The 20,431-nt window shown below is 32.9% G+C and overlaps 1 protein-coding gene across 1 annotated transcript in view; it reads right to left on the bottom strand.

Annotated features, from left to right (window-relative positions):
• LOC129000950 (MATH and LRR domain-containing protein PFE0570w-like) overlaps nt 1-20,431 on the bottom strand; it is a 42,969-nt gene that overhangs the window by 11,318 nt on the left and 11,220 nt on the right. Inside the window, exons 3-9 of the mRNA XM_054428046.1 lie at nt 18,732-18,797; nt 18,264-18,329; nt 14,423-14,470; nt 12,677-12,733; nt 7,655-7,717; nt 5,191-5,232; nt 1,687-1,835 (exon numbers count right to left, since the gene is read on the bottom strand). Coding sequence (XP_054284021.1) covers nt 1,687-1,835; nt 5,191-5,232; nt 7,655-7,717; nt 12,677-12,733; nt 14,423-14,470; nt 18,264-18,329; nt 18,732-18,797 — 491 coding nt within the window. The remainder of the gene's footprint in view (nt 1-1,686; nt 1,836-5,190; nt 5,233-7,654; nt 7,718-12,676; nt 12,734-14,422; nt 14,471-18,263; nt 18,330-18,731; nt 18,798-20,431) is intronic.

Genomic DNA, 20,431 nt, shown 5'->3' with positions numbered 1-20,431 from the left:
TGCCTTTTTTTGCCTGGTAAAATGTTGATGCAGGGTTTTGAAGTGTATCTTTTTGGTTACATTATTTATTTATGTAATATTGCTACCAGTTATTATTTTAAAAAAATTATTTCATCTCTTAGTTTTGGCATTTTTAATTGGATATCACTTTCAAAGTTCGTTTCATTTTCGAGTATGCAAGATACCATACAACAGTTTGTTGTATAGTTTTTTATTTATTACACTGTTAATTGTTTTCATCGATATTCCTTAAATAATATAGCCTAGTCATTTTCATTTTGATCTCGGTTTTATGTTGTTTATTTTATAGTAGGTAGCTGTTGATTTAATTTGTTAAGATGATTTAAGGAGTTGTATTAATTTCAACAAAATACTTCCTTTTTAGGAAATTAAAATGTAGTGTCAGGGTAAAGTGTGTATCCTAATCTTTAGTATGGATTTTTATTTGTTACATTATCTATTCATGTGTTATTGTTACCGTTATTTTTTCATCTCCTAGTTTTGGCATTATCAACTTGATCTCAGTTTCCAATGTTTGGTTAATTTTCAAATAGGCTATATTTCCAAGATAAATCTATTGTTTTGTATTGATATATTATTTACTTGTATAAAATAAATTTGCATTTTTATTAAGAATGTTATCTTGTATTTCCCATTAAACCTTTAATAAATAGGCCTAGTAGGATAAGCAAACTCATTGAATATATAGGGGCTTGGTAAAATACTTACTTATTAAACACCTATTTGAGTAAGTTTAAACAATTACATGTATTTTGTATCTTTATTTTTGCGTAAAAACAGGAATATACCACAAACTTTAGAAGGTTAAGGTTCGGCTCGAAAAAGCTCGAAGCTCGGAACTTTTTGCTTAAGTTCGGCTCGGCTCGGCTCGAACCTAAAAATCACTATTCGCACACCCCTACTTATCACCTTGTGATTTCTTTCTGTGGGGCTACCTAAAGGCTGAAGTATACAAACATCGTCCAAGAACTCTACAGGAACTAAACACTTAGGCAGGAAGTGGCAACCATTCCAAGGGAAGTTACACGAAGAACTATGGACAACTTCAGGGAAAGACTTTGTGAATGTCTTAACAATGAGGGACATCATTTATCGAACATAATTTTCAAAACCAAGTAAAGTGTACTAAGTGATGTAAAATGGCATCATATAGGCTATTTACAAAATAATATAAGTAATTGTTCTGTATGCTTCTAATTCTTTTTGTAAATGCCTATTGAAATCAGGGTGGTTTTTTTGCCGGACCCTGAATATAGAATAGGATGAACTGGACATGGCTGAGCAAATTACACTTAAAATTGGAAATGTAAAGAACTATTTAAAAATATAATTAGTTAATTATCTGAAACACTGTACTGTATTCTCTTTAAGATAAAATAAGACTTTTAAGTGTTGAAACTTACAGCATATTATTCTTTTGATTCCAACACTTCAAGTCAGCTGGGAACCCTTCAATCGGATATACAAGAGACCGAGACACAATTGCTTGTCTTACGATTACTTAGTTAGAGTACCTTGTTTTGTTATACATCTACTTTTTAGTGATGCACTCAGTGAGCTGTGACTAATGGGATTTATTCACAGTGCCGGCCCAGCCATAGTCCTGTTCAAACCACGTCAGGAAGCTCGCCTCAACCTAACCAAACACCTGGTATATCAACCCACCCTAGGCACTGGAGACTGCAGCAACACTTGAGCTCGAGTTTGCTGCCGCTTCTTGTTCTCACTGAGGGATTCCATGTTTTTGAAAAGCTGCTGATGAATCTTTTTAAAGTCCGGCATCTTGCTGACTGGTCGTTTCTTAAACACTGAACCTGCAATCCAAAAAACTGTGAACTGCACATACAACAGTAATACATTTTACCTAGTACCAGGAGTCAAAAGTGCACTAGGGAAATTTATAGAATAATTTATAAAATAATTTCAAAATATGTTCATATTTAATTTAAACCAATAACCATCCTCCAGAATATTCCATAGCGTAGAGTAATTGAAAAATATTTCTGTGGGTCTACAATAGAATTTTTTATGTTTGATTCCAACGTATAATGGTTCAAAAGGTCGTCTTGACTTTTACGCTGTCTGCACGTTTAAGAACCTCTTTCTTTTGTAGCTACATAAACAAATAATTCATTATTTGTTTATCTAGCACTATTCGGTATATGAAGGTGGGGGGAGGGGTGAATAATTCCTGTACTGTATTTCCTGTACTAAATCATTAGTCAATTTAAAAAGCATAATATTTCTTTGGTTATACAGTCCGCCAAGTCCCCCAGCGGTACACAGCTGCTGCAGTGGACAAAGTGGCTTTTTTACTCGTCTATAGCTCTGAAGAAACAAAAGCTATTAAAATAATTGTTCATCTACTGGATAGGGGCACTCATTCTCAACAAAATAAAAAAAAAGAATTTAAAAAACGGTTGTGTTTGAGCCAAGAAAAACTAGTTTGAAAATTCACAAATTTTCCCTGTTCTCCTTCTCCTTGAATGTTGATGGACCTACAGCCCATACCACTGGCTCAATTTTAATGTTTTTTTATGTTGTTCGAAAGCCCTTAACAAGTAGATGTGCCTTTTGAGGGTCTCAAGTCGGTGCGCTGACCCATAAACCCTTGGCAAGCCCTCAAAGTACGATTTTGACCCATTTAAATAACATGGGATTAAAATCAAAACAAAAGAAGGAACAGCTGCGATTAAATCTCAATTAATTTAATTGTTAGAGAAATTCATAGGAACAGCTGATAATTATTTTAAAACTTTTATAAAGTATTTTTTTCAGGTATACCGGTTGATTTGAACTACTTACTATATAAAATTACTTAGAGCAGTGATATTCCCTGATACTTTCCATTGAAAATGCAGTGTACCATCAGTAGCTCGTAATTTTTTACAGTTTAATACTACTTATCAAAACTCAAAACATATATGAAACCTAGGAACTTGAAACGTAGTTACTAGTACTAAGGTTTGTTTTATGCTTTGATACACTAAAACAAATAAAACAATCAGGAAAATCACTCTACGTATGTTAAACAAGCAATTAAAAAGTGATATATAAATTTAGGATAGATTAGTTTTTCAATATTTGTTTTGCCTTATGCTATTTCTAACAAACCTAAACTGTTTGATTACGTTTTTACTTTTATAATAAGGGCTCAATTTACACTAGTCTTTAGATGTACGGGTTTAATTATCAGAACACTTATGTAACATTAATGCATTTTATGTTGTTCAAGATGAACATTGATGGATTTACAGCCCCAGACACAGAACCTATATTAATGGATGATAACTAGATTAATTTAATGCAGTTGCAAAGTGTGTGTTTAGTGTAACAATATTCTTGACAAAATCAGAAATAGAAAAAAATGTGTTTTCAAAAACTTCATACATAGCAATTTGAAATTGAGTTTAAGCCTAGGGGGTTTGTTGAATAGTAATTTTGGTACGTGTGTCAAAAAGTTTTTAATCGGTTTAAAGCAGATAAGACCAAAAATGTAGAATTTAGTTCTACACAAACAATATTATTGAAATGAAATGAGATGTAGTTGTGCCGTGGTCTATATATTTCACCCAAACTGTTTATAATCATTTTTAATTTAAATAAATGGCCCTTTAATTTATTTCAATAAAATGCTTACAATACAAGAGATGGCTTCTTTTATTCTTTATATTGGAAGGATATGCCTTTTATATAAATTTTCGAAAAATTAAAACATAACGCTACAAAAAATTTAAAAAAATAAAAATTTTAAATTTTTGCACAAATTCTAAGTCAACTTTAAATTGGTGCTAAGTAGGCCACCAGATGCAAACATATTTTATACATATGTTTTTATTTAATTATAGGGATGGTCAAGTCTCGAAATTTCGGGAAATTTTCAATCTCGTTACACGAGACGAGATTACTTTTTGGCCGAGATTTTTATCGAGACGAGAATAAAAAAAAAAATAAAAAAAAATAAAAAACGCCTGCAGAAAGTCAATGCAATACCCGCAATACAGGAGCGTGTTGTAGTTGCGTTTCCTTTTCGAAGGCGTTCTTATTTAATTAATTCTTTTAATGTAAATATTACTTTAATTCTTTTAATGTAAATATTACTTTAATTCTTTTAATGTAAATATTACTTTAATTCTTTTAATGTAAATATTACTTTCATTATTTTAATAATATTACTTTAATAACATTTGAGAAGTTTTGTTAAGTGTAAGCAGTGTGAGGAATGTTTTATTACTATAAAAAAAGTCAAAACAAGTAACTACTTTATAAAAATTAATATTGCTTTTATTTTATGATTTATTTTATTTTAGGATAAGTTGAACTCTATCCTAACTGATATCACCATGTTTCCTAATCGTAGGCATTTTTAATAAGTTAGGCGTGATTAATAAAAAAATGTTATGCTGATGTTATTTAATGAAAGATTGTTAATATTCTTGCCTATTATCATTATTTTAGTATTTAAACAGTCATCTAACAATGTTACAAAATCAGGTAAAAATTTCGAACGTGCATTTCCCGTTGTGTATGAGAAGAGAAATCTCGTCTCGAAATTTTATGAGAAATAAAAAATCTCGTCTCGTCTCGTCTCGAACTAAAAATCCAGTCTCGTCCATCCCTATTTAATTATATACTTGCACCATGAAGACAGCTTCAGGTTGGACAACAGCCAATGATGAACCCATAGCAAAGCAAAGATGGCCCATTGGTTCAAAGAATTTGTACATGCTGTTATTAACAGAACAGTAGAAGCAAAAGTAATCAATTGTAGTTAAATTCCGTCAGCTCAGTTTGTTTTAACAGTACAGTATTACTTTGTTACAAATAAAATTTATTTTAATTTTTTTCAGAGAAAAGAGGATTTTTATTTCAACTGTTAATTTTCTACAAAAATAAATAAAATCTAACAAAAAACCACTAAGAGGTAACACTTTCCCAGCCAAGTCAGCAATCTAAAAAAGATAACAAATCATTGCTTTTTTCTGCCAAATAAAAGTTTATATTGTATTTATATATATTATTTATATATTTATATACAGTTAAATATTTATATACAAAAACTTCATTTTGTCAATGACCTACTGTATTTGATTATTAAGATTTTCCGAGATATCATAAACAGCAAATAGCATAATTAGATGACAACACATTACTGCTAGTAATTATTACCTGGTGTGCTCTTAGTTTGCGTAGTCTTCTTCAATGTAGATCCTGTAGAAAACAAAGAGCATTAGATTGTATACTGTTTGCTACCTGGGGACTGAGCATTGCAAACAGAAGGTCAATATATTCTATACCTAATGTTCTTTTATATCTCAACTAGCCTCCACAAAAGACTCCCTAAAAACTACTATGTTAAGTTTCCTCCACTACCAGAACAATTGTTTAAATCTGTTTCTTACTTTGGCTTTTCTTGCATCAAAATCTACTAGTTGTGTAATGATTACAAGTATTACAACAAAAGATCATATTAAGATAGATTGATCAAACACCAAAATCATTTGAAAAATATTAATTTTTGAAGGAAATGTTTATTTACGTTTTCAGGCTTGTTTCTATTAACATTGCTATATTTTTGGGACGGGGGCATAAAAGCGATCACAGAATCCATCTGCAAAGCTTGTACAAAAAAAATTTTAATGACCTCAATCCTGTTGTATTATTATATACTAGCAGAGTACCCGTCCTTCGTACGGGGTTGGAATATAAGTATAAAATGCTTATTGCAGTTATACTCAAGCTTTGCGATTGCAATGGGTGGAGGACACAGTTTGATAAAATTTGTTTTTTTAAATTTACAGTATTCTATAGTATTACACATCTACCATAGCCATAATGTTCTACCATTTTACCTAAACAATAGAGAAAAATAAATTATCAATTCGCAAAATATCACAAATTATTCATGAAATGAAAAAACATACACATAACTGTAAACAATCCTACTTTGACAGTTCTCATTGCGAATCACAGTTTTTTGTTGCTGCTTAGTTCAAATTAGATGTTTTCATAAATGCAAAAAAAATATAGTGCTGCACCCTGTTGGTAAATCTTATAACTTTTTAATGCTTTTCCATATCATAGAACCAACTTTTTTAGTTGAAACAGCTGACTAAATTCTTTAATTCCCTTTAAATACCTATGAATACTCATAAGGTTAACATGGGGAATTACAGAGCCACTGGGGCGGAGCCCGAAAGGATTTTTGAGATAAGAATATGCCTATATGTTAATCGGGAATGTAAGCTATCATCATGCCAAATTTCAGCCCAATCTGTCCAGTGGTTTATGCGTGATTGAACTTCAAACAAACAAACAAACACACAAACTTTCACATTTATAATATTAGTAAGATATCACTGTAATCTAGTGATAAAGATGTAGCCTAATGGATTGGTACATTGCTTTGTACATAGGCTAATACGTTTTGTAATGTTGGTAATCCTGCTGTCGGTTGCTAAATGTTTTAATGTACCTGTACTGTTGTTGTGTAAAGAAATGACTGTTGTAGTGTCTCAAATATAATCCGTTTATATCTTAAAAGTGATTTAATGTTTTACCACAGTTCACACGACTAAAACTGCAAGTAATCCTGGCTGAGATCTATAGCCTATCGCCACAATTGCAGAAACAATGTCACTATAACGGGGCAGGAGATTATCATAAAGTTATCGCGAACACAAGTGATTGTAGAATTGATATTGAATACAAAGTTGACAATTCCTTCATATTACAGTACTATACAGTTTGCATTTTAAGAAATATGAAGGGAGAGTTGGAATTGACCCATCAGTATTTTTAGGTGTAACCACAATATTCACAGCACGTTCAAAGTCCAGTAGGTACCTTGCAGAATGATATACCAGAAATGAAATGAAATAATAAAACAATGTTGAACTATTGAATAGCGCCAGTTTGGTAGAGCAGCAAAACAGTAGCCTCATATAAAATAACAATCAAGTACCGGAACCTAGGCCTATTAAGTACAAAGACAAAACAACTGCCTAAAAAATTAGTACACATGTTTTAGAGGCAATAAAAAAATTATATAAAAAATAATACAATCATTAAACAAGTTATTTTTAAGTATTAGGATTACTATAAATTTACTAGAGAAGAACTCCAATCATACAAACTCCCAACTATCTGAATCGCTGATTATACGAATCGCTTACAGAGTGAATTTTAACAACTTAACACTATAGTAATAAGAAGTTATTGAAGAAGGCAGAAGCCATGATTTTGACAAAATTCTGAACATCTACTACAGTTGTGTGGATATCATAATCGCTTCACAAGGTCATGAAAATTAATTATTGCCACCCGGGGTCACAAAACGTTATCATCGTCTCCGCAATCATGGCAAACATGTGCATTTTTCGATTGCAAATATTGTTAACTTTTTATTTACCATTATTTAAAAATGCATACAGTACCAAAATTAAGTATTTCCTATCAAATACCCCGAATTTCAGTAGAATTTGCATTTTTTGAATGTGGTAGTGTCCCAATTAATTTGGATAATTTAAGTTATATTGTAATACAAAATACTAGGAGAGAATGAAATCAAAATTACAAAAACATCTAAGATGAACATAAAAACATTATTTTATTAAATAACCTCAATCCTCACCTTGTTTTTTGCAAGATTTGTCAACTCTTTGTTTCAATGTTGAGTTCTGCATTATTCGGAGACCTGAAAAAATCTGTTTTATAGGAATCATAGTTTAAACTATTTAACAGTATTTTACTATAATGTAATTAACCTCCAATAAATTAATTACTAAGATTAATAGTCAGGGATGATACAGTGCAGTGTTATACAAGTTGGTCTATTGTGACCTCCACATTTATCGGGGATCAACTAAACTATGTCAGCATGTTGTGCTGGTCCTATACTTTAATTTGGTGTAGGTTGGGTTTAGGTTGGTAGTAAAATTTCCCGTAAAATCCTGTCTTGCAACGCTTTATGTCCAGTTTTCAGGGATTATCTCTCTTCGAGCCACATTAATGTTTAAACTAAAAACAGCTAAAAACTCAGCTAAAAACTAGGAAACGAGTAGATATTTCAACAGCAAACCAGTTTTTGCCATTAAAAGCCATTCAGGAAAGTCAAAAAGAGAGCATCTCGGGAGCATCGGAGCATAACAGCAAACAATCTAACATACACGAGAAAAGTAATAGGACAAGGAAAATGAAGAGTTTTTACAGTACAAAGAAAAGTAGTTGGGTTTCGGAGATGGAGGTTTTATTCTGTTCTGATAGCCAAGGAAAAACCGTATCAACCAAGATGGCTGAGCTCAGTAGAAATAAATTGAAGGTCTTTGGATATGTGAGAGCAAATACGACACTCACACAGGTTGTAGATTGGTAGATTATCTTGATTCAAATAAGTTATTTGATAATTCTCAACATGGTTTCAGAAATGGAAGATCAGTAATAACAGCATCTACTGAATCCATTGAGTCCATCGTAGAATCAATTGAAAACGGTGAAAATGTTCTAGGGATATACATGGATCTCTCTAAAGCATTTGATAGTGTTTGTCATTCAATTTTGCTAGAGAAACTGGAAAGTCTTGGAATAATGGGAGTCCCCTTAAAATGGTTTCAATCTTATTTGGATGGTCGGATGCAATTTGTTGAAATAAAATCAAACAAAAACAATTATATAACTACATTTAACTCTCATAAACGTAGAATTAAGTGGGGGGGTGCCACAGGGTCCAATTTTGGGACCAATTTTGTTTTTATGTTATATAAAAGAATTGCCTAAAAGTATTGTTAATCCTCAAAAGAGTAAGATTTGTTTATATGCAGATGATTCAAATTTAACAGTGGCGGGGAAAAGTAAAGAGGAGTTGGAAATTTCGGCCTTTGTAGAATTGTATAATATACAACAATTTCTAAAAAATAATAATTTGAATCTTAATACGACAAAAACAAACTTTATGTCATTTTCTACTAAACAAAGTAAACAGAAACTTGAACCCAATTTGACCATTGATTCAGAATCAATAGAACAACTTTCTGAAGCCAAACTTTTAGGTCTCTATGTAGATGAACATCTAAGTTGGAATAAACACGTTGAAAAATTATTAAAAAAGCTTAATTCTGGAGTGTACGCATTGAAAAGAATGTCTTATTTGTGCAATTTAGATGCACTTAAAAAAATATATTTTGCCCATATTCATTCTCACATAAACTATGGCATTGGACTTTATGGGGCAACTACGATTAAAAATTTAAATAAAATTCTAATCTTGCAAGAAAAAGCCATTAGAACTATGTTACACCTTAAAAAAGATGAATCAGTTAAATCTCACTTTAAAAATCTAAATATTTTAACAGTTTTTGCAGCGTATACTTTTGAAATAGCATGTATAGCTAAAAGAGACAGCTTAAAATATGAGCCAGTTGTGCCACATAGTTACAATACAAGACATAAAAAGGATATTGTAACTTCAACCTATAAGCTGGAATCCTCAAAAAAAAACCAACTTTTGCTGGATCACTAATTCTAAGGAAATTGCCGGCCTCTATAAAAGAAGGAATCAAATTATAAATTATTTAAATCTAAATTAAAAAAACATTTAATAGAAAAGGCGCCTTATACAATGGAGGAACTCATTGGATAAATACCTATTCATACTTAAAATGTATTTATATCTTTAAGCTAGTTTAGTACTTTATACTTGACACTATTTTTGTACCCATGTACATGTGAGGAAAATAAAGATGTTTTGATTTGATTTGATTACAAAGACATTGGCTACGGATCCAGGCAGTGCTGCTATCTGTAAGTTTTTCAGTGAACTACGTCCATTCTCAGGTTAACACAGTACCATTACCACCGCTGTTTTGCCGCTGTCAAGACTGAATTATTTTAATACTATTGCGTTCGCTGATTTACAGGCGCGCAGAGGCTGCGTCACATTTCTGACCGTACTGCCAAAAGGATTCTAGCAGCGAACGTGTTAATGAGAGCTTTTTCAGATATACCAAGACATTCAGAACCAAAAAATTTGGCCCCTGGAAAACTCATGAGTATATGGAAAGAAACCATAAGCATTACAAGAAAATAATTATATTTAAACTACAAAGATAAAGATGTAACAAGACATGATTCCAAATAAATCAGGGTTGTGGGCTATTCAAGATATTTTAAGAAGTAACAATTGATTGGATTTTTCCTTGCTTTCGATCTAATATTAATATCTTTTCTAATGTTGTTTCCTTTTGATGTTTAGTTTTATCAGTTAAGTGATAAGAGGGAAGATGATAATTAACTGATAATGAATGTGTGAATTCAAAATTAATACTAAGGATATCCATCTTAGATTACCAAGGAAAGAAAAAAGAATTACAAAAGTATTAGAATATAAATAATCAGTAGGTACATGATATAGGCCTATGTTATGTATCGTGAAATATAATAAAACAGGGGTTTATTTTATACAACACACTGATATGCACAGAGTAAATTAAAAGAAATAATTTATTGACGTCTTATTTAAAGATAAAGGAAGGAATACAATAGGAATACAAAAGAGAGACGTTGAAGGGGGAGGGTTATCTTAGCATCAAACTTCTTATAGCAACACCAAAAAAGGTTTATGAATTTAAAGCATATTGAACAAGAAAACCTAGCACTAATTACTGTAAGTGTTTTTCATTGTTAATTTACTGTGAACAACTTATTCTCTTAGGCAAATGCATATTTTACATTTAAAACTATTAGTGCTACAAAACCGAAAAACGTCTAAATATTTTTGCTTTTCAGAGTTCTAGTTGTAAATCTTATTATTATTGCTGGTGACAGAGTATTTTTTTAATCCTTTTTGGCCTGGAACTTTTGAATAACAGGGCATGAAACAAATTAGAGGTTTCTAATTTGTATTTGGGGGTATAAAGAAATATTTAGGTTTGTTTATATTTGTTATTAGCTAAGGTATCCTCTACCAAATCTGGAGTAAATATGTCTAAGCAATAATGTTGAGCCATATTGTGCAACAACATAACAATTCATGCCATATAAATTAAATTTCCAGAGAAAACTAATTGATTTATCTGCATAATAAGAAGTAGGAGCCTATTTAATATAACAGGGATTATTAAGTTAAGCAGGCAATGTACGAGGGCTATCCAGAAAGTAGATTACGTTTTTGTTTGTATCCGCTAGGGGCGGGGCTAGCGCGACCATCTTGGTGTTAGTTCGTTATCTAGCCGTGCTAGTAAGAGGTTTCAGCTGTACTCCGTTGAGTTACTGTGACAGTTTAAAATGTCTGTGTTAATTGGAAATGCCGCAAACTGTGAAGTGTATGCAAAAAAAAAAAAAATACCCCCGCCGCAGCAAACCTGCCGACTAAGCGAATTTCCATTTTGTCTGAATTGATTTTCAATTAAATATATTTTAATAACATTAGGTTTAACGAGTACCTAGGTTTGCTGCTACAAGGAAACTAATAAATTGTGTTTTTTGTAAAATATTGATAGCTTAGTACAAAATAAATAAATTTGATCAAAATACAAAATATAGGCCTATCCATAAACAAGCAAACTACAACATTTGACAATATTCTCCATAAGAATAACATGGGAATTTTAAATTTACAATTTTTTTAATTTTCTCCGTTACTATTAACCGAACAAAAATACTTTTATATACTAAATTAATTGTTTTTTTAAGCTCTTTAAAAAGGTCTATAGAGAAATTGGGAAATTTTGTGTTTTGAGGGTCAAAAGTGAGAAAAACCAATTTTTACCCCATAAAACCCCCCGTAAAGCCCCGTTCCCAAGGTCCGATCATGCTGGTTCGCGAACTCATTCAAGTTTATCCTGCTTTACACCTTTAAACCAAATTTCATCAAAATCGGACAAAAATTACTCAAGTTATCGCGTTCACGGACGTATATATATATATATATATATATATACATATATAAAAATTTGAACGAATGGTGTTTTTGGCCTCTGGGGACATCAAAATGAAAAAGAAAATCGGTCCCGGGTCTAGGTCTTACCGTGCCACCTACGGTAATAGCTACTTCCCTATAGGGAAATTCGCTAAAATGAATGGACTCTTTGGTTACAGTTTGGTAACCAAGCTTTTCGCTTATGATCTTGGACGAACTCCACCTTCAGTAATAATGTTATTCCCATAAACTTCACAAAGTTACCGATAGATTTCTGTCGGTTTACAGTTTTTTTGCAGTCAAAAACCTTATAACTGCACGCACTTCACAGTTCGCGGCATTTTCAATTAACACAGACATTTTAAACTGTCACAGTAACTCAACGGAGTACAGCAGAAACCTCTTACTAGCACGGCTAGATGCCGACTGAGCTGCATAACAAACTAACACCAAGATGGTCGCGCTAGCCCCACCCCTAGCGGATACAGACAAAAATGTAATCTACTTTCTGGATAGCCCTCATAACTAATCACAATTTTGATATAACTAACCCTTTGATTGATACCTGACTGATGGAACACAATTCTTTCCCAAGCTAGGGGGGAGGGTGTCACTATTTAATTTTTGATTCTAAAAACCTTGACTAAATCTTTAGTAACTTTACTCTCTAGAAAAATTAAATAAATTTTTTATTTATGTTATTTTATCATGCTGTTGTATGTAGTGTACTTATCCACTTACCAATTGATTTTACTGGTTTTTCAATATTTTTTGACTCAGCAGTCATTTTCCCAGAAGCTGAAAATAACATATAAAATGTTAATTGTATCAACAATAATAAAGAAATGCACTTATTTAACATATGGAAATAGAAATGCAATACTATTTCCCATATAGGGAATAAGCTATTACCGTAGGTCTCATGGTAAGACCTGAACCCGGGACCAATTTACTTTTTCGTTTTGAGGTCCCCAGAGGCCAAAAACACCATCCCTTCAGATTCATCTTCTATATATATAAAATCCAATGTATGTTTGTTAGGTTAGGTTAGGTTAGGTCCTTTATGGACTCCGAAACCGCTCGACAGATTGTAATGAAACTTTCAGGCATTATTAAGCATTATTCAAGGATGGTCTGTGTGAAGTTTGGTGAAGATCCGTCAAAAGGGCTCCGCCCCAGTGGCTCTGGAGTTTCCCATGTTAACCTTATGAGTATTCATATTTAAATGGAATTAAAGAATCTTAACAGCTGGTTCAACTAAACAATTTGATTCTGTGATGTTCAATAGCATTAAAAAGGTAATAGGTTTACCAACAGGGTGCAGCACTATATTTTTCTTAATTTATGACAACAGCTAATTTGCAACCAAAAGGTGAGTGAGCGTAGCGAATGAACTTCGACCCGGAGGCGAGTTAGCGTAGCGAACGAGCTAACCTGAAGGCAAGGGAGAGCAGCTAACGAGCTCCAACCTAAAGATGAGTGAGCGTAGCGAACGAACTTCAACCAGGACGTGATTGAGCCATGCGAACGAGTTCATCTTGGAAATTAACGAGCATTGACATAAAACCACATTAGGACAGGACGACGTCTGTCGGGCCAGCTAGTATATATTTTGACAATTGCGATCATTAGATGCACGTACAATTTTCGCCCGAACGCGAATTTCCGAGCTACGAATGAAGATATTAATAAAATCGTCCTACACCAGCGACAAACGCGACCTTGGATGTTCATTGTGCAAGTACTGGACCACGAGTGACGGCGAGACGGTTGCACACGGCACGGTTCGAGTGTAGTTCCAGTTGTAATATTCCTCCGCGTTAGGTCATGTTGGACTGACTTGTCCATTGCCTAGCGCGGATTTTAAATCTTTGCATTTTAAATCGGCACAATATGTGTCTGTTAGCACGATAACTTTATCCGATTTTGATGAAATTTGGTATAAACCTACATTTATTCTAACAAGATCGCGAACCAGCATGATCGGACCATGGGAACAGGGGTTTATGTGGGGTTTTATGGGGTAAAAATGGGGTTTCCCATTTTTGACCCTAAAAACATAAAAATTATGCAAATTATTTCCTAACCATTTTGTAGGCTTAAAAAAGATATAATTTAGTATATTGAAGAATTGTTGTATGCCTAATGGTTACGGAGAAAATTCAAAAAAGTGCAAATTTAAAATTCCCATGTTATTCTTATGGAGAAAATGAAAACTGTTGCAGTTTACTTGTTTATGGATATATGTTGATCAAACTTGGCAAATTTATTTATTTCATTATATACTATTGACGTTTGATCAAAAAACACTGTTTACCTTCCCCGTAGCAGCAAACCTAAGCATTTGTTAAATCTAATGTTATTTAAATTGGGAATATGTCTTATTTATGGAAATATTTGAGTAAATATGTAATCAGACAAGTTGAAATATGCTGAGTCTGCAGGTTTGCTGCGGCGGGGGTATTTTTTTTATCTAAACATACATACTTAGTTTGGATGAAAACTTGAAGGACTTGCGTTGTGGACTTTTGCCACCTGAAAACAAAACAAAACCAGTTATTAGAAATAAAATTACAAGTAACATTATATACGAGTGCTGTCTTTTAATTAAGGTCTCCATCGTACTTCCATCAAAACAAGAACAATCTAAGACCAAATTAGCTAGTTCAAATCGAAGACCAATGCCACGTTCTTTACTTTTATGTTTCAATTCAATCTAGTTTCTACCCTTAGTAGCTTGTATTATGCATTTGTCTCATCATAATACCAAAAACAGACGTGAAGGAAAAATCTAAGCTCTAGTCAAATTATAATTATGTTTAGTACCAGGGGACCGAGCGTTTCTCGTTGGTGTAAATTTTGTTTGGAATGTAAAAAATATAAAACAGACATAGTTAATTATGTATGATTTTCAACGTAATTTTGTTTTCTTTACAAACAAATACATTATAAAATACTGTCTAAAACATGTAATACTATACTAAAAATACTAAAACGTATTATAATTCTCAAGTATGGGGCTATTTAAGTATTGCAGATACATAAATCTAACTGCCACAAACGTTTCCCACACTCCGCATTGCTCGCCTTTACTACTTCCTTCATCATGGACCTGTTTCTCTCCATTCCCATAGCATTTTAGTATTGCAGATACATTTATCTAACTGCTTCAAATGGTTCCCACACTCCGCATTGCTCACCTTTAGAAATACCTTCACCACTTCCTACGTGGGGGACCTCTTTCCCTTCCTTCCCATAGCATATAAGTATTGCAGATACGTTAATCTAACTGCCACAAACTTTTCAAACACTCCGCATTGCTCGCCTTTACTACTTCCTTCACCACTCCCTATGTCATGGACCTGTTACTCTCCCTTCCCATAGCATTTTAGCATTGCAGATAAATTTATCTAACTGCCACAAATGGTTCCCACACTCCGCACTGCTTGCCTTTACTACTTCCTTCACCATTTCTTGCGTAATGGACTTGTTTCTCTCCCTTCTCATAGCATTTTAGTATTGCATGTACATCAACCTAACTGCCCCAAAAGGTTCCCACATTCCACACTGCTCACCTTTACCACTTCCTACGTCGGGGGCCTATTTCTCTCCCTTCCCATAGCATTTTAGTATTGCATGTAAATTAACCTAACTGCCACAAATGGTTCCCACACTCCCCATTCCTCACATTTACCAATGAATATCTTCACCACTTCCTATGTCGGGGACCTCTTTCCCTCCCGTCCCATAGCATTTTAGAATAGCTGATAAATTAATCCAACTGCCACAAATGTTTCCCACACTCCTTCCTTCTCGCTTTTACTACTTCATTCACCACTTCCTACGACGTGGACTTGTTTCCCTCCCTTCGCATAGCATTCTAGTAATGCATGTACATTAATCTAACTGCCTCAAAAGATTTTGCATTTTTGAACTGTTGTAATCATCCCATTGCTGAGTAATAAACCCCAAGTGCAGTTTATTATTTAATCAATGCTCAATAGTATTTGTAGGAATATCCTTTTCTTTTGTACTGTATTTAGTAATTTGCTTCCGTACTGTAGTTGATTTGTTACAAGCATATGCTACAATTCATTTATTTAAATTTTACTAAAACTAAAAATGTTCAATTGACATTCCATAAGACTAAATGTTAAAAATTAACTTTTTATCAAAAACAAATTTTCCCAGAACAGTGGCTACCATGGATTTTGTTTTTAGCCTAAAACTAAGATATTTCTAACATTTTGGAGGAAATCGTAGTATCCGTTTTTGAAATCATTGTCGTTTTTGAAATCATTGTGCGCAAACTTTACTCATATTATAGTATAGATTGTAGTATAAACAAACTTAAAGGAACACAAGAAATGTTAGTTTTAGTTTCTACTGGTAGGCTATGGCTTCCATATAAATTCAATTTTAAAACTTTTTAGCATTTTAAAGTGTTTTTATAAAGTTAGTGTGTATGCCACAAGGAGACTCCTCACCCCTTGCTGGCATAATTTGTTAACAGAAAGACACCAATAGCTATGTCCACACTCCTGCGCTTTCAATTTCAATGTGCCTTTCAGCTTTCAATTCAATATTCAATTCAACATGCATCAACACAAACAATATCGCATGCGCCTTGAGGCATGCCTTTTAGCTGTCCACACTCATGCGCCACCATCCTCACTTTCTAGATACCTTTTAACAATTCGATTAAGACGTCAATATTCTGATAGGAGGGATAGTGCGGCAAATTTAGTGTCAATAAAAGTCCCAAACCGTAAGAAACCATATCGGATAATATAGATGAAGAAGTACTCAAGTAGGGCCTATAGTACTCAAAATTTTCTAATTTTATTTTAATTTTTTAATTCTCTTAATGTAATCTTAATTTAATCAATTTATTTTAATGTTTGTATTACTCCGTATGTCCTGCTAACATAAATAAGAGCAACAATCTTCTATGAATTCTGAGGTTTCTTAGTTATTCAATATGCTTCAAACAACTGCAACACGGACGACTTGTCAAAAATGTAAAGCGGTTGCAAGTTGAAACGCATAGAAATCCAAGGCTGGTGGATTGTCTTGCGCTACGCTGTGCGCTATGGAATGGAGCCCCTTCCGACTCATTTCGTGCATGCCTTGAGGCAAGCGTCACTTGCGTCCATCTGCTTCAAGGCATGCGTTAAGAGGCATGCGCTTGGCGCACACAAAAGCGCGCGAGTGTGGACATAGCTATTTATAGCTCTATAGCTGACGTATACACTTTACTGTGTGTCTTTAAATTTTATTAAATTATTGAATCTCCCGCCAAGTGCGAGATAAGGTTATTGATACAAAAACATTTTTAAATGGCCGGTTTATATACTTATTCTAATAGCTAGCGTATTCATAAGAATTTCAAATTCAAATTCACTTTATTGTCACATAAAAACATTTGTACATAGCAAAGATATTAAACTGGTGACATTGTCAATTCAATCTAAACCTAAAAAAACAATTAAGTTATAGAACATTTTTGTCTGACTCTAAAACAACAATTACATATAAAAATACTGCTTAACACTAATACCGCCCGGTCTGACAGGCCCATGGGAATTTTCAAAAACGCATGTTGGCAACACTGTTTACTTGGTAGATTCCATTCCCCCAATACCTTCCCCCCTTTTCCTCCCCTACCTATTGATATATCGTTTGTTCATTTTGCATGGGTGCCGTGACCTTGACAGGTCGTATCATAACATGTCCGTCTCAGAAGCCCCGCGTTAGTGTATTTTAAAGCGGGGTCTCACAGACCGAGGGTTTCGGTTTGTGTGTTTCTAAGCGGGGTCCATTATTTTTCAAATGGGGTCTCACAGACCGGGGGTTTCGGTTAACGTCAGCCTAGGTGGGGTTTCGGTATTAGTGTTAATTTAGTAAAAAGTCACTTTCTCACTTACATAGAAAAAAATACTTGGTTTAAAAGATAACATGGGAACTTTGGAATCCAGTGGGCAATAGGAGTTTCAAAAGAAAAATAGACCTATGTTCATCTACGGTATATTGTCTCTATTCCTGCAAATTTTTAGCTCAATTGGTCTAGTGGTTTTCATGGGAAAATAATGTGTAACATACGCAAAAATATCCAAACCTTCACGTTATAAGTAAGAAGAAGTAAGATAAAAAACAATCTATTGTAAACTATTGCTTTTACTCTTGTATGAACACAGAATTATGGTTTAACCAACATTAAACGCACATCAAATCAGGCTTTAGATTGTACAAAAAGATGAGCAGTAGCCTACATAATCCATGTCAAGTTGAGATTTAAGAGAACATTCTATAAACAATCAGAACTAACCTGATAAAATAAAAGTAGCATTTCTCAACGGTGCTGGTACCGGCATTTCATCGGTTTCTTGATCAGCTGTAAGTAAAATAACATTAAACAATAAAACTAAACTAATCAAACTAATTTTATGCTAGCCTACAAGATATTTTAAGAAACTAGAAAATATTGGTTAATAAAGATCTTAGGATCGTTTTGGGTTCTTTTTCATAAATTGTCAAGTTTTGTTGTAGCCTTTACATAATAAACTCAGAATAAGTAGGTACCATATCCATCAAAAATTGAAAATAAAAATCACTCGTTTATGAATATTCATATTGAACAAATTTTAAACTATGTACTTCTTTTCAGTGACATTTTTGAGTAAAAAAAGTGTTAGGCCTGCATTTGGTAAATTATATTCAAAATAACTGAACTAGGTTTAAATTATAAAGGGGTTATAGGTATTTAATAAGAACGGAAAGGGAATATTTAACCTACCGGAATTAGAGAGAATAAAAGTTGAGCTTCTGGTCGGACCTTGTATTGATTCTCCACCTGTTTCACCTGCAGATGATAAAATTGTTAAAATTACTGAAAACATCAAATTCAAAACATATTTATTTCCCTTACATGTACATGGTTACAAAGTAATAAATTAGTTAACTAGCCTAGGTATATACATTTGAAGTACTTAGTTATTAATGAACATGTATTCAATGATGATTACGTTTTGATTATGTACTTCAAAAGGCATGAGAAATTGAACTTGAAAAATACTGAACAATGCAAATATTTCATGTTATATTTTATGTAAATACACTGTCATGTTCATAGTACCGAGAACTAAACTAATGATTGTTAAATTTAATTCTATAATAATAATTACAAAACAGTTTTTACTAAAGGTTGATTTTACTACAATATAAATAAGCTTCAAAACCAATAAATCTGTCAAGTGAAATCCTAAATATAACAAATTAATTCAAAGAATTTGAAAGCACTGCTTTACTCACCAGCTAACCCTGGGTTGACTGAGTTTAAAACATTTACAAATGATCCAAATACTTAGATAAGCCAAGCCAGTACATGTTACAACAAAACGCTCAGTTGTGCAGGGTGCAAAGTACAAAGCAATGCCTGCCTTTCATAGAACAATCCTTTTGCTTCATTGTTGTTACTTAATACCTTATAGAATAACTGTTTAGTATCATTGGCTATATTATTCACTTACGTAACTCAGAATGACACCTTAAAATCGTTAAATATATTTTCATTATAGTGATTAAAACATGTATTTAATTTCTTAATTTAAAAAACAAAATTTGATCTAAATAACTGCAGAAGTGGTTGAGTTTATGTGCACAATCTATCCTTCTTTAACAATTTATTGATTGATTTCTGTAAGGCCAAATAGAAGGAGTTAAAATGAATAAAATACTGTACTAAATATGTTTACTTTAGTACGTACATATGCTACGCAAAATAGATATAACCCATTTTTTTATATCAATTTCTATGCGAAGCCTAGCGAATGTCTTCACAACCTAAGACTTCATTGCCGACATGACCAGCTGTAATTTACGTATTTTTTGTTGTTGTTTATTGTTATGGTTAACCTATATTTGTGGTTGTTTGCTTATGTAAGTAACAGGAGGTTTATTAGAAGATGGATTAGCAAGAGTGAAGAAGTGTTAGTATTATGTGAAGCCCCTAAAGGCAAAGTGGACTAACCCCAAAAAGTAAGTTTTGAGATATTAAGTGCTAAAGTTAAAAAATCATAGGTCAGAAGTTGATCTGGATTATGATTTTTTGTAATCTGACAGATCAAACCCATAGAATTATACTGTTTGGTAAATTGTAAAAAAAAAACACAATATTTCATTTTCAAAATGGCTTCCAAAATTGAGTAGTCCGGTTTGCTTCCATGTCCTGTGGGTTAGTCCATTTTAACAATAAGGTTAGTCCATTTTACTGTTACACCAAAAAATGTGGATCAAAGACCTACACAGAGTATAAAGGAGAATAGAGCAAAAAAATAAATGGCATGTCACAGTTTAGTCCATTTTGACTTTACAACAAAATGACATTTGGATTAACATTGTTCTAATGTGGGATAGTCCAAATTTGCACTTAATTTTGTGGGTTAGTCCATTCTGCCTAGAAGAAGATGTGTGATAATGCATTTTGGACTAAACATT

This window comes from Macrosteles quadrilineatus, unplaced genomic scaffold (assembly GCF_028750875.1).
Source record: "Macrosteles quadrilineatus isolate MER2022 unplaced genomic scaffold, UCM_ALF_1.0 Scaffold_8__2_contigs__length_117827958, whole genome shotgun sequence".
NCBI classification, from domain to species: domain Eukaryota; kingdom Metazoa; phylum Arthropoda; class Insecta; order Hemiptera; family Cicadellidae; genus Macrosteles; species Macrosteles quadrilineatus.
Note: the sequence above shows the minus strand (reverse complement) of the source record. Positions and strands in the feature narration are given on the sequence as shown.